The 13,541-nt window shown below is 35.0% G+C and overlaps 2 protein-coding genes across 2 annotated transcripts; both read right to left on the bottom strand.

Annotated features, from left to right (window-relative positions):
- Positions 1-511: 511 nt before the first annotated feature.
- On the bottom strand, positions 512-1,651 carry LOC122596725. Its single transcript, XM_043769349.1, has 2 exons — positions 1,087-1,651; positions 512-992 (listed from the first exon to the last, which is right to left on the bottom strand). Exons 1-2 carry the CDS (start codon positions 1,241-1,243, stop codon positions 739-741), a joined length of 411 nt encoding a protein of 136 aa, XP_043625284.1. The 5' UTR covers positions 1,244-1,651; the 3' UTR covers positions 512-738.
- Positions 1,652-8,474: 6,823 nt separating this feature from the next.
- On the bottom strand, positions 8,475-9,356 carry LOC122597571 (U4/U6 small nuclear ribonucleoprotein Prp31 homolog). Its single transcript, XM_043770147.1, has one exon. It carries the CDS (start codon positions 9,354-9,356, stop codon positions 8,475-8,477), a length of 882 nt encoding a protein of 293 aa, XP_043626082.1.
- Positions 9,357-13,541: the final 4,185 nt, after the last annotated feature.

Genomic DNA, 13,541 nt, shown 5'->3' with positions numbered 1-13,541 from the left:
AATGGGTGAAACTAGGGATGAGAAAAAAATCCGTGACCCGTCCGCAATCCGACTCGAACCGTACCTTCACAGACCGGATCACGGTTCCTATTTTCATGCACTTGCGAGTTGCGGGCCGGGCCGGATTTTCACGGGTCGGGCTATTTGTACATCCCTAGTTGAAACTCTCGTGGTACGCCATCATGTGATCACATAGGGTCACATATGAAGAATAAGTTCTTGTAATACATGTGTGAGAATGATAATTTAACGACATGAGTTTTATGTTGTATGCACTCTAGGTACAAAGATGGTTCTTACCTATTTACCAGATTTTTTTATTAATACACCATACTAGTTTCAACAACTGATATAGACTGTACCAAAATATAATGTATAATTGTCATATTTTTATCAAAATATATGCTACAATTATCAATCAATTACCTTAATAAATATGAATAACACATAAGGGTTCTTTTGAGAGATGAGAGTTGAGACTATAATCATTAGTTAAAGGACTAATAACTAGTACTAGTACAAAATATTCCTTGTTGATTTCAATTTGTACAAGATGGTACACCTACGGTACAATATTCCTAGATACAAACGGTTCTCTTAACCAAAAAAAGAAGACTAAGAAGAAATTGGGACCAAAGGATGTGCAATTTACACTTCCTAAAAAGATGAAGGGCTCAAACTAAAAATATACAAAAACCCAAAAAAAAAAGACTAATTTTGAGAAGAAAAAGTCAAGAGTCAACATGACATCCTATGAACACCACGATCTCTGATAATTCCAGAATACAGTGCCATTCGATTTGCAGGAATAGCTTCGTGATTTTTAATTTTCTTTTCACCCCTTTCCTCTTTCAATTTTGATGAAAAAGTCCTCTTTTGAACAATTATTTTACTTTGAAGTCTTTTTCTAAACTCTTCCCCATTTCCACTTGGTTCCATCACATCCTCTGCGAAGTGTACTTTCTTGTTCTTTTTCCCTCTTTTCTTTCCATCTGCCAAAATTAAAAAAATTAATTAGTATAAAAAAAGTCAACGGTAAGTTTGACCAAGCCAGAATTTTTGAGAACTTGGTAAAAAGAAAGACACCTGAAGAGATGCACGGTCTCGGGTGGTGGATGGCTGAAAATTGAGCGGCGGTGGAGGGTGGTTTCTGGAGGTGGAAGGCAAGGAGGAGTACGGTGCCGGAGACGGCGGCCATGGCGGTGGCCAAAACCATCCCATTTGAAGCCAAGATTGATGACATGGTGATCCTTTTTTCAATTTTTCACACTTTTTTTTTTGGTGATTTTGAAAGATTTTAAATATGGGTGTGATTAAAAATTCAAGATTTTTTAATGGGTATGTGAAAAGGTTCAATCTTTTTTTATGGGTATGAGATAAGACTTAAGATTTATAGTGGCTATGAAATAAAATTCAATCTTTGTTTGATGGGTATGAAGAAAGATTCAAAATTTTGTAATGGGTGTGAGAAAAGATTCAAGATTTTGTGTTGGAATGAAGGAAGAAATGTGAAGCCAAGATCAAGAAACTTGGAGTATGAATGTGTATGTGTGTGTAGTGTGTGTTGAATATGGAAGTTTGGGATGGACTAAGTTTGAACAAAAAGGGGAAATTTTATATTGTTGGTTTTCTTGAAAATGTAAGGTGAACTTTCCTTTGAACAAGCAATGAAAAACATTCAATGGTTGATTTATATAGGAACCCTTTCAATATAACTCACTTTCACATTACAAAAAGTAACTCCTACACTTTTGATTATTGGTCTTTTATTTAATTTAATATTGAACTAGTTACTAAGAAAGATGTTCTAGAAACTATATTATATGACTTATTGTTGCAACTAGTATAAAATTTACAATGTTGAATTGCCAAAATCACCTTTAACTATAAGTTAGTGTACGGTTTTATGAATGATTAAATTTGAGGACACGATGATACATAACGTAGTAGTCTTACTATAGAGATGATCACAACTATTTCGATATTATTTACATTTTTGATAAGAAATTTCCATCAACAGTATGCACAAATCAACCATCCTAATTTTGGTGTGTTTTTATTAATTATTACTACGAGTCCTTAACCTCTTTTAGCGTCACTCCAAGTATAATACATATAGAAAAAAACGACAAGATGTAGTACCTGAGTACATCATCATATTCATTCATATACACTAACAAAAAATACTTCAGAATATGTTATGATATTTTGTGATGTTTTAGAGAGAATGTATACGACATGAATTGGTTGCGTTGGGTGTGGGGGTGGGGGGAAGGGGAATACGCCAAATAAATTATTTACATATTTTACAATACTACTCGTATGACTTACACAAAGACTTGAACGGCTAATGAGTTGGATACCATACACTATATATGACAACACATGTGAAAGTCACAAAAATACAATTTCGAATATACTAATTGGCTAATTGCTACTAATAATCGTATCCACACATTGTTTGATTCAAACAATAATGTTTAGAGGGGTGCTTTATGAAAAGAGAGAGAAAGTGGATGGGGTTTGATTAGGAAGAAAAATAGGAGGTCGAGAATGGTGTACAAGTACTTTGGTCGTGCAAGGCATGTTAACATAAAAGAAAGTTTTCAGTTGTTGTCATTATATTTGTCTGATTTCTATCTCTTCACATGCCTAGAAATTTCCTTTTGATTTTTTTTATTAAGGTCTAGCAGTTTGTCTTCGTATACTCAATATAAAATTAAAAGAAAAATATTTTTAATTGTAAAAACCGGCAAAATAATCGTACATAGACGGAGCTAGTTGAAGAGCCGGAGAATATTTGTCCCTCTCCAAGAACCAATTTTATATGTAAGATTTTGATTGAACCCAAATCTATAAAGAGTTTCTCTACTCGGCGTTTATTAATCAATCAATCATCTACTAGCTCATATTATGTTGTTCAAGATTAAAAATTAAACATATCATTATTATCATAAAACGAAAATCTAATATACATAATTGATGAAATTCTATCTTTTGAGAACGTTCAATTGATCTGATAAAAAAAAGGATCGATATTTGTATAAATTGGTCATGAAGAAGTTTCAAAATACATAATCAACTTCTCTTAAGATTTTTATTTATAAAGGTCCTAATTAATGTAGTGTGTATTGTCGAAATTAGCCAATTTTGTATAATTTTCTAACTTTCTAGGTTTACAAGGAGTGGATGTGAATATTCCAAATGTTGAATACTTGAATGCCAATTCCGAAAACGCTTGACGTTCACTTGACTATCCATATTTTCTAGTTTTCACACTACGGTCGGGTTCACATTGCTATAATCTATCCATATCTATAAACCTCTGTAAAGTATATTGGCTTTTATTTTTAAAAATTAAGTATTTTTTTTAGTTTTTCCATAATAACCTTTAAGCATCTTTTTTTTTTCTTTTAAAATACCCATATTTAAACATAAAACCCTTATATACCATCCTTTCCTCATTCTTTCTAATCATAACACACTTTCCTCGACCTTTTATCACCCTCTGTCGTTGTCATCCTCTCCACCACCTCCCTCGATCTCCACCACTGCTTTTCATCTCCACCGCGCGATGCAATGCGCGGACACTATACTCGTGATAACTTAAAAGAATACTCTATAACTACATTTACCAAACAAAACATTTACACTAAAAGAATTTATACCTATCTTTAGTACTAGTATCTTTATTATTATCAATTCATACACATACACAAAATTTTATCCTTTGTTTAATGCTGAAGAGGTGACATACAATATATAGTGACAGGTGTTTTACAATTAAGTTGAAATTATTGTGGAATTACCTTATTGTAATAATGCGTGTATCAAACTCTCAAAACTTTCTATGTATTACTCGTAAATTTTTGGTTTATCATACTACTGAAATATATTCGTTTACCTCTTAATTGGGTAATAAATGTTTTCTATTGACGTGACTATTGTATAAGTTGTCAAAATCTGTGTTACATTATTGGTTTACAAAGCTATAAAATGTCAATATACATATAAAGTATTTTAATACTTGAATACATACGATGTTAAAGACTAAACCGGGTGTAATAAACCAAGACGAGTACGTACATTATTATATGCTCTTGTCCCTACAATTAGTGTTAAAAATCCTGTTGTTGTTAAGTTTGAGTGTCCATTTGTCGTCTAGTAGTAATTGAACATGGCATCTTCTTTAGTGAATGACAATCATTCATTGCTCATTCGTGACTTTTAACCTCAATTGACTTGTAATTAAACGTAATTAAGTGAGGACGATTTCGTGAATGTATATAATTTATTGAACGTTTTAATATGTTTTAACGTAACGTTGAGTTTAAATGTGTTAACGGGATCATTTTGGCATTTAAATGTTTAACGAATAGCTATTGGTCGGAATTAGCGGAGCGGGAGCCTCCTTTTTGGACACCAAGGCCGGCTCCCTTAGTCTCCCACACCCACACTCTCACATTTCCTTTCCTTATCTCATTTCTCTCTTCCTTTTTCTTCTTCTTCATCTACCAAAAGAACCCCACCATAAATTCATGATAAATCCTTGCAAATATTGTGTTGTGAGTGTTAAATTAACTAAACTTATTAGCAATGATAACCTACATCATCAAAGTCCAAGATTTTTACAAGTTTCAAGTGTTCATCCAAGGTTTTGAGCCCTAATTTCAGATTTTGAGGTTCTAGACCGAATTGGTAAGTGTTTCATAGCTCAAAATGTTCCTTTTACATTGTAGGTTACTTCCTTATTGTCAACTTAAACGTTTGGTGGTCGATTTTGGCATAAAATGGGTATTTTTGCTTAAAAATGGGTTTGAAGATGAATCTAATGATTTTGGACTTGGGTTTGTAAAACAAGATTTTTTCTAGTGTTGTTCATACTTGTATTTGGTTGTGTTAAAGTTTGGTAACCGGATTTGGCTTCTAAGGTTGTCGATTTTTAGGTCAAAACCCGTATGTGTTCATCAATTCTACGGATGATCAGCAGATTTGCGGATGATTCGCATCCGCCGTAGCATCTGCCATATCGTCTACCATCCGTCATACCATCCTCCATTCGCTGTCCATTTCATTCACGTTTACGTACGGTTACCGGTCGACATTCAATGATCCAAAACTTGTTTATTAGTCTTATATCATCATTCTAAGGTCAACAAAATTGGTTAAACACAATTCTAAACACTTTGATTCTCAAGTCAAATTTTGGTACTAAGTCATTGAACCGAATTTAACTAAAAGTTTTCTCTTGTCGCTTAAACGTTCTCGAATCACTTTTAAAGCATCCTCGGGATTGTAGCATAGTTTAGCTAGCCAAACCTTACCAATTGAGGATACCTTGCGATGATGAATTGTTGATTTAATAGGTTGTGATTGTTGTGCTCCCCGCTCACCCACTTAAGCTCATTCTAATGACTTCTAGAGGCCAAGGTGAGTTTCGTAAACCCTCCCTACTCAATTGAGATTCGGGCTGAAAAGTGTGCGTGCTTGTTATTGTTGTTTACTCGATTGATTGATTGTTTGATTAACGTATGGACTTGTTGCTCGGTTAATTATGCTTCCGTTTATGAATACTTGTTGTGGTTTGGGTAGTTGTACATACATGGAAGACGGTTATACTTTCAATGAATAGGAGATGTGGTGGGAAGACTGCGGGTGACCCTATATATAAGCATCAATGATTCCTTGAAATTAGAATCGTAAGAAGTGTATGTGCATTGTGTTGTTGATTGCTGAAAAACGTTTTGATAAGGATCGGGACATAGGATCTTGCATGATAACTTTTTCCCCCTTAACGTATTATAGATTTGTATTTGTATACATGTGATTGAGATAACGTGATTCCGCCATGTTGATGGCATATTTCCACCATGTTGATGGCATATTCCCGCCATGTTGATGGCATAACGATTAAGTCCATCTTGATGGCATAATGATCACGATTTGTGGCATAACATTGTTGTAAACGATATTGTTTAACGTGTATATTGTATATGAATGTTTAGTTGTAACGAAATGTGATATTACGCATTTGAAATATATGTAAGTCGTGCCGTGATATTACGCATTTGAAATATATGTAAGTCGTGCCTGTAACGTATTTTACGCATTGTTTATCATGTAAGTCGTGCCGGTTTATCGCGCATTATTCAATAAGTAAGTCGCGCCGTTATTGGACGTTATATTATATATATGTATGGACGTGGACGTGGACGGTGGATTGACGAATCCACACCCGATATGATCATTGCCACATTATAACAATATTTTGTTAAAACATATATTTTTATATTACGTAAAACGTGGACGTGGACGCGAGCGGTGGATTGACGAATCCACATCCGGCATGATCATAACCGTGGATACGGGTTATTTAACCCGCGTATTGGACGATATTATATATGGACGATTATTGGACGTTGACTTGTATTGACTTGTATTGATTTGTGATAACGTGAAATCCTTTCAGGGTTTCCTTGGAACGTGATTAGGTATTCTAATCCTTGTATATCGATAACGGTTGTATCCCGACACTTGTTTCCTATAACTTGCCCCTACGAACTCACCAACTTTATGTTGACGCGTGTTAGTACACTTTTCAGGTGAACAAGTTAGCTCAGAGATGTATTTGGATGGTTGATTGCTTTATCATGCTAGACTTGGACTTGGACTCCTTGGATCCGTGATTCATTTCCCGAATTAGGGGTTACGCTTATGTGTGATCCAGATACTTGCATTATTGAATGGTTCGTATGGATTACTTGATCCTTTTTATGCATTTAGACTTACTCTACATAATTTCCATGTCGTGCTGTGCTTTTCTTGTGATACCCCATGATTCCGCCTTGTTGGGGTGTTACACAGGATCCGATAAGAACGAGTAATTAATTTCGGTACATACTAATTCTAAGTATGATATGCAAGTAGGGATGAGCAAAAGACCCGAAAACCCGTGACCCGTCTTAGACCCGACCGTACCCGACCCGAATTGACCCGCCCGAAGCTCTAACGGGCCGGGTCACGGTTCAGGTTTTAGTGGATTTTCGGTTTTCGGGTCGGGCCGGTTCAAACCCGGTAAAACCCGAAGAAACCCGAAAGTATATGACAAAGCATGTATATGATAAAGCCTGCAAGATTACTTTACATAAATGTGACACTACAATGCTCCATATATGTATTTAACATTATTATATATATAGTACGTGTACTTCATCAACACTTGCATCTGTTGGATGTGACACCACTTTAGTTTTTATTCGATATTATATGGCCAAATCTTCTGCTACACCACTTTACATGTATATTTTAATTGATACTCGTATATTTTTTCTCTCACTCACATGAGGCAACACCTCTTTGCTTTCCAATCTTAATTCTTGACAGCAAAAATATGTAACGATATATATACTCTTCATCATCGTCATTGACACCCTCATCTCCATCTCCGGTGCTCTTCATCATTTCCATAAACACCATCACAACGATAGTCTCTTTTATGTGTTATATATATATATAGTGTATATATCTTGTATATTTACCTTATATAACTACAAATATACGAGGATGCAAAGCTGCTTTCGAAGATTGTTACTACTCATTGTTCAAAACTATTGGAGAAGATAAAAAGATGTGGATTCATAACATATTTCGGGTCACCGATTAAAACCCGAACCCGACCCGGTTAAACCCGGGCCCGAACCGACCCGCCCGGGGGATCAACGGGCCGGGTCTCGGTTCCATTTTTTATGCATTTTCGGGTCACGGGTCTTGATGGTTCGGGCCGGTTTTGAACCCGTGCTCATCCCTATATGCAAGTTATAATATATCTTGGTGGTGAATTGCACATTTGTGATTTGTTATTTAAACATCACACGTTGTATTTATGATGTTTATTTTTATACCTACATCATTAGATGGGTAGAAATTAGAAAATGAATACACTATTTAGAAGTTAGAACTATTATATGATTTACGTTTCGTTTATAAGTCACGGGATCAGTCAGAAATTGTGATATCCTAATCAAAGAGAGCAATAAGATTTTTAAATCAAAGGAACGAAGTTTTAAGTATACATTACACTAATACGAGTATTTTATGTTTATAGAAACAGACCGGGCTTTAATAATAAGGCCCAATGGAAATGATAGTTGTGGCCCATTTTTCCAAAAGACGTACCGTGGAAAAAAAAAAAACTGTCGAGGTGATGCCGAGGTGCAGGCCTTTTCGTGCCAGAGTCTCACGAGTCACGATAAGTAGGTATTTTATGAAACAAATATAATGAGTAACCTATAAAACAGAAAGTATAGTAATCTAATAAAGACCGAAATTAATTGAAAGAAATATAAAACAGATTATATAATCCGACTAACTATGCTCCTAAGTCCTAATCCTAGTTAATCTATCGCCTAATTATGAGAGGTTTTATCTACTGTTTCCCAGATTTTGAACTACTTGACGAGTTTAGGTAATTTCCACTAAAAGAGATCAATATTCTTGTTTCGAAATTCTTGCAGGCATGTTCTTCCATAACTTCCGGATGGATCATCTCTAGCAGAGTCTATTCGTGCCGCAATAACTGATTTTTCAGCCAAATGCCGACTAACAAGCATCTTCATATCACGACGTGCCGTCTTAAAAACATCTGTTTCTTCAATGTAAGCAACACCGAACTTATTAGAATAATGACTAGATAACAAGCTTATGTTATTTTCGGTACCTAGAAGCTGAACATCACTAGCCGGCATATCAGCTAATGACTCAAGACTTCCAGCCGCGACCATAAGTTTTGCCGCTACTTCTCTCCCAACAACACCACAAAGGTTCGGTGCAACATACACCATTCTTCGTGTCACATATTCTAAAAGTTTATTTTTGGATGTGTCCAATGTAAGCACCAAATCACACGCTTGAAAGACCTTTTGAAAAACTTCCTCAGGGAGACGACGTTTAATGGAAGGAAAGTATACATGATTCCCTGTATACTTGACCGCTCGTGCATAAAGGAACGGGTCATGGACTTGTGACTCGAGTTCAGGAAACTTGAGGCGGCATTCATCACGAATGAAATTATGGACATTGCCTATCTCTTTTTCTATGTCGCCTAACAATGTGTTACATTCGAGAACCATTTGGTGGTACTTTGAATCATCTTTCAAAACCGACCCTGTCTCTGATGATTTTTTTCTGTTAATTAGAACATGATCGAAATCCTCAAGTTCTTTCATAATAGAAGTATATGTATATATTGGGTCAAGGTCATCCTCGACTTTGTTCATAATATCTATGTATCGTTGTGTTTTGTGTAACTTGAAAACAATGTCCAGATTATTGTGATTGAAGCCTTCTTTGTTGGCCATTATTTGAGGCATGGTTTTTGTGTTGTGTGTATATATGTAAACTATAGATCGAATTGAGAATTAGGTGGTGATAAAGGAGGAACGAATAGTTGCAAGATTTGGGTTAATTAGTCTAATTGGTTGTGTTTATTATATAAAGAGAGACTTAATTGCTAAATATTGAAGACGAGTTCGATCACAAATAGGATTGATATCCTTAGCGAAATATGATCACCGTCTTTGATCATATATCTTGACGTGAATCGTTATACGAGTATTTGGTGTTGAATTGAATTGTTTATTCGTGACATACTCAAACGTGGTAATTATTGTCACTTTATGTGCTATATATTTACCAACATCATTAGTAGTTGGATACAAAACGATTGTATTAATTAGTGATTAGACTATAACAAATTGATGAATAAATATAATAAGCCCATCTTCAACGCCAGATAAAGCGTTCAAGTGTCAAGTTTACGGGTCCACAACACCTCCCCCGTTGCAAGTACGTTGCGTTTGTTGGTGTGCTTGGGCAGCCATACGGTGTCTTAATTTTTAAAATTTTTAATAGCCTTTTCATCTAAAAATTCATGGTTCAAATTATTAAATTTTCAATATTCCCTGCCAGCATGACAACAACTACGGACTGACTGTTTTTTATTAGTTTGAATTTAATCTACTTAATCATTTATATATGCAAATATTTTAGCAATAACTAAATACTAAACACGGTATGTTTTAGAAAATCCAAAATCAGAATCGGTACTAGACAATGACGCCCGTTGTCACCTCTCATGGGTGTCTTAACGGAAGTTATACAAATATTTAAAAAATTAGTATCCATCTATGTACAATTTATAGCGTGTTATGATTTGAATCCAATTCCCAGATCATTGTAAAGCACGAAACGGAACGTCAAGCAATCCCTCAACCATGCGTAGTTTACAATTCATAAGTTCTCTTATTTATTGTTCTAGACGGGCGGGGACGCGGAGTCATGGACGGGATGTGGCCCAAGGCCCATCAATATATGATTTTGAATGAAGACAAACTGCTATGACATGGAATTTATGTGAAAAGCAAATAAGTTTTTTTTTTTTTTTGGTTAAGGTTATTAACCATCAATATGAAAGTCGAGTATATAATAACTTCACAATAACTCAACTATTACAATAAGAGATTTTTATTTTTTTTTATTATCCTTCAAGACTTGAGAGACAAATTACACATTAATGCTACAAATTTCATTGTGAATAATTTGAACTTATGGGGTAGCAAATACCTGTTAATAGCACCTTTCATTAAAATTTTAGATGAACATTTGTATCAACACATGTAATGTTAAGGGAAGTCTCTCGTATCAATCATAGAATAGCGACCTAATCCATATGGATTTGGATTCATAATTATTACATACGAGGTTTTGGCATTGGTAAAATGATTTCACAATGCAGATGTCTTCCAAAAAAAGAGTATGGAGGACTTTGTAAGATCACAAATTTAAATCCATTCTCGCTCTCATGCTAGTCAAAATCGCCTAAAACATGACCCTTTGAAAAGATGTACATTGAGTTCCATTAAGACACTGATGTATTTCTTGCATGTCTCTTTTGATAACCTCTTTTAATAGTTATGATTTTCGGGTTAGCTGTTATTTAGTCTTAGGATTTTTGACTTTTTGAGCGTTTAAGTGTGTACAAAGTTAGGAACAGCCTAGAAGGTGTTGAACCCTCCATCCAGCATAGGCATGAGCACGAGTCAAAATCCGGCCCGACCCATGCAAACCTATAACCCAACAGTGCAACAAAATCGAACACGTGACCCGGTCAGTTACCCCTATCGGGGTGTGGTAACTGACCGGGTCACATGTTCGATTTTGAAAATTAGGTGGTGTTTATATATGTAAACTATAGATCGAATTGAGAATTAGGTGGTGATGAAGGTGGATTGCAAGATCTGGGTTAATTAGTCTAATTGGTTGTGTTTATTATATAAAGAGAGACTTAATTGGTAAATATGGAAGACGAGTTCGATCACAAATAGGATTGATATTCTTAGCGAAATATGATCACCATCTTCGATATATCTTGACGTGAATCGTTATACGAGTATTTGGTGTTCAATTGAATTGTGTATTCGTGATATACTTAAACGTGGTAATTATTGTCACTTTATGTGCTATATATATACCAACATCATTGTTAGTTGGATACAAGACAATTGTATTAATTAGTTAGTGGTTAAACTATAACAAATTGATGAATAAATATAATAAGGCCATCTCCGACACCATATAAAGCGTGTAAGTGTCGAGTGTACGGGTCCATAACTCCTCCCCCGTTGCAAGTATGCTGCATTTGTTGGTGTATTTGGGCAGCCGTGTGATGTCTTAATTTTTAAAGTTTTTAATAGCTTTTTCATCTGAAAATTCATGGTTCAAGTTATTAAATTTTTAACATTCCCATATTTTTATTATTTTGTATTTAATCTACTTAATCATTTATATATGTAAGTATTTTACCAATAAATAAATAACAATCACGGCGTATTTTAAAAAATCCAAAGTCAGAGTCAGTACTAGACAAAGCCATCCGCTCTCACCTCTCATGGGTGTCTTAACGGAAGTTGACAAATATTTAAAAAAGTAGTATCCATCTACGTACAATTTCTAGCTTGTCATGATTTGAAGCCAATCCCCAAATCATTGTAAAGCACAAAAAGGAACGTCAAGTGATCCCTCAGATCTCAACCAAGCGTAGTTTATTATTCTGGACGGGCGGAGACGCGGACTCATGGACTCATGGACGGGATGTGGCCCAAGGCTCATCAATATATAATTTTGAATGAAAACTGCTATGACATGGAATTTATGTGAAAAGCAAATAAGATTTTATTTTTTTTGGTTCAGTTATTAACTTTCCATGTGAAAGTCGAGTATATAATAACTTCACAATAACATAACTATAACAATAAGAGATTTTCCTTTCTTTATCCTTCAAGACTTGAGAGACAAATTACACATTAATGCTACAAGTTTCATTGTGAATAATTTGAACTTACGGGGTAGGTAGCAAATACCTGACTTAATAGTACGTTTTAATAAAATTTTAGATGAACATTTGTATCAACACATGTAATGTCAAAAAAAGTGTATCGTAACAAGCATAGAATAGCGACCTAATCCATATGGATTTGGATTCAAAGTTATTACATACGAGGTTTTAGCATTGGTAATATGATTTCACAATGCAGATATCTTTCAAAACATAAGTATGGAGAATTTTGTTAGATAGATCATAGATCACAAATTTAAATCCATTCTCGCTCTCTCATGCTAGTCAAAATCCCCTGAAACATGATCCTTTGAAAAGATGTACGTACATTGAGTTCCATTAACAAACTGATGTATTTCTTGCATGTCTCTTTTAATAACCTCTTTTAATTGTTATGAACTTCGGGTTAGCTGTTAATTAGTTTTAGGATTTTGAGCGTTTAAGGGTGTACAAAGTTACGAACAGCCTAGAAGGTGTTGAACTACCCCTCCATCCAGCATAGGCATGAGCACGAGTCAAAATCCGGCCCGACCCATCATGCAAACCTATAACCTGACAGCGCAACAAAATTGGACACGGGACCTGGTCAGTTACCCCTATCGGGGTGGGTCAGTTCGGGTTTGGTTCGGTTCTCGGGTTTAAGGGACATTTTGTTCGTCACGTGTCAAAACACGACAGTGCAACAAAATCGAACCCGCGACCCCGCTGTTACTTTTATCGTGTGGGTTGGTTAGGGCAGTTCTGATCCGAGTCACGAGTTTTCTGGTCATATGCTCATCCCTAATCCAACATAACTTTAATTTTAATTCAACTGACATGACTTTTATCAATTACTTCCATCCAATCAAGTAACCAACCCTCTAAAATTGAACCAAATGAGGATTCCTTTAAGTTAAGTGTAATTTGAGAGATAAAATTGGAGACCCTTTGATTAAAATCAATGCTCAAAATTCAATTATCATCTTTTAATTTAACCATTAATTTTAATTTAAAAGTTGAGATCATCTTAATTTTATCATTTAAATTTTTCTAACTTGAGAGAATCTCTACCCGATTAATTTTATACTCTGTCGAGTCACGATGAAGTTGCCAAGTAGTCATAGACTCATAGTCTCATGGAGTGGCTAACGTAAAATAGTATTATTAATTT

This window comes from Erigeron canadensis, chromosome 4 (assembly GCF_010389155.1).
Source record: "Erigeron canadensis isolate Cc75 chromosome 4, C_canadensis_v1, whole genome shotgun sequence".
Classification (NCBI taxonomy): Eukaryota; Viridiplantae; Streptophyta; class Magnoliopsida; order Asterales; family Asteraceae; genus Erigeron; species Erigeron canadensis.
This window is presented reverse-complemented; position numbering and strand designations above follow the sequence as displayed.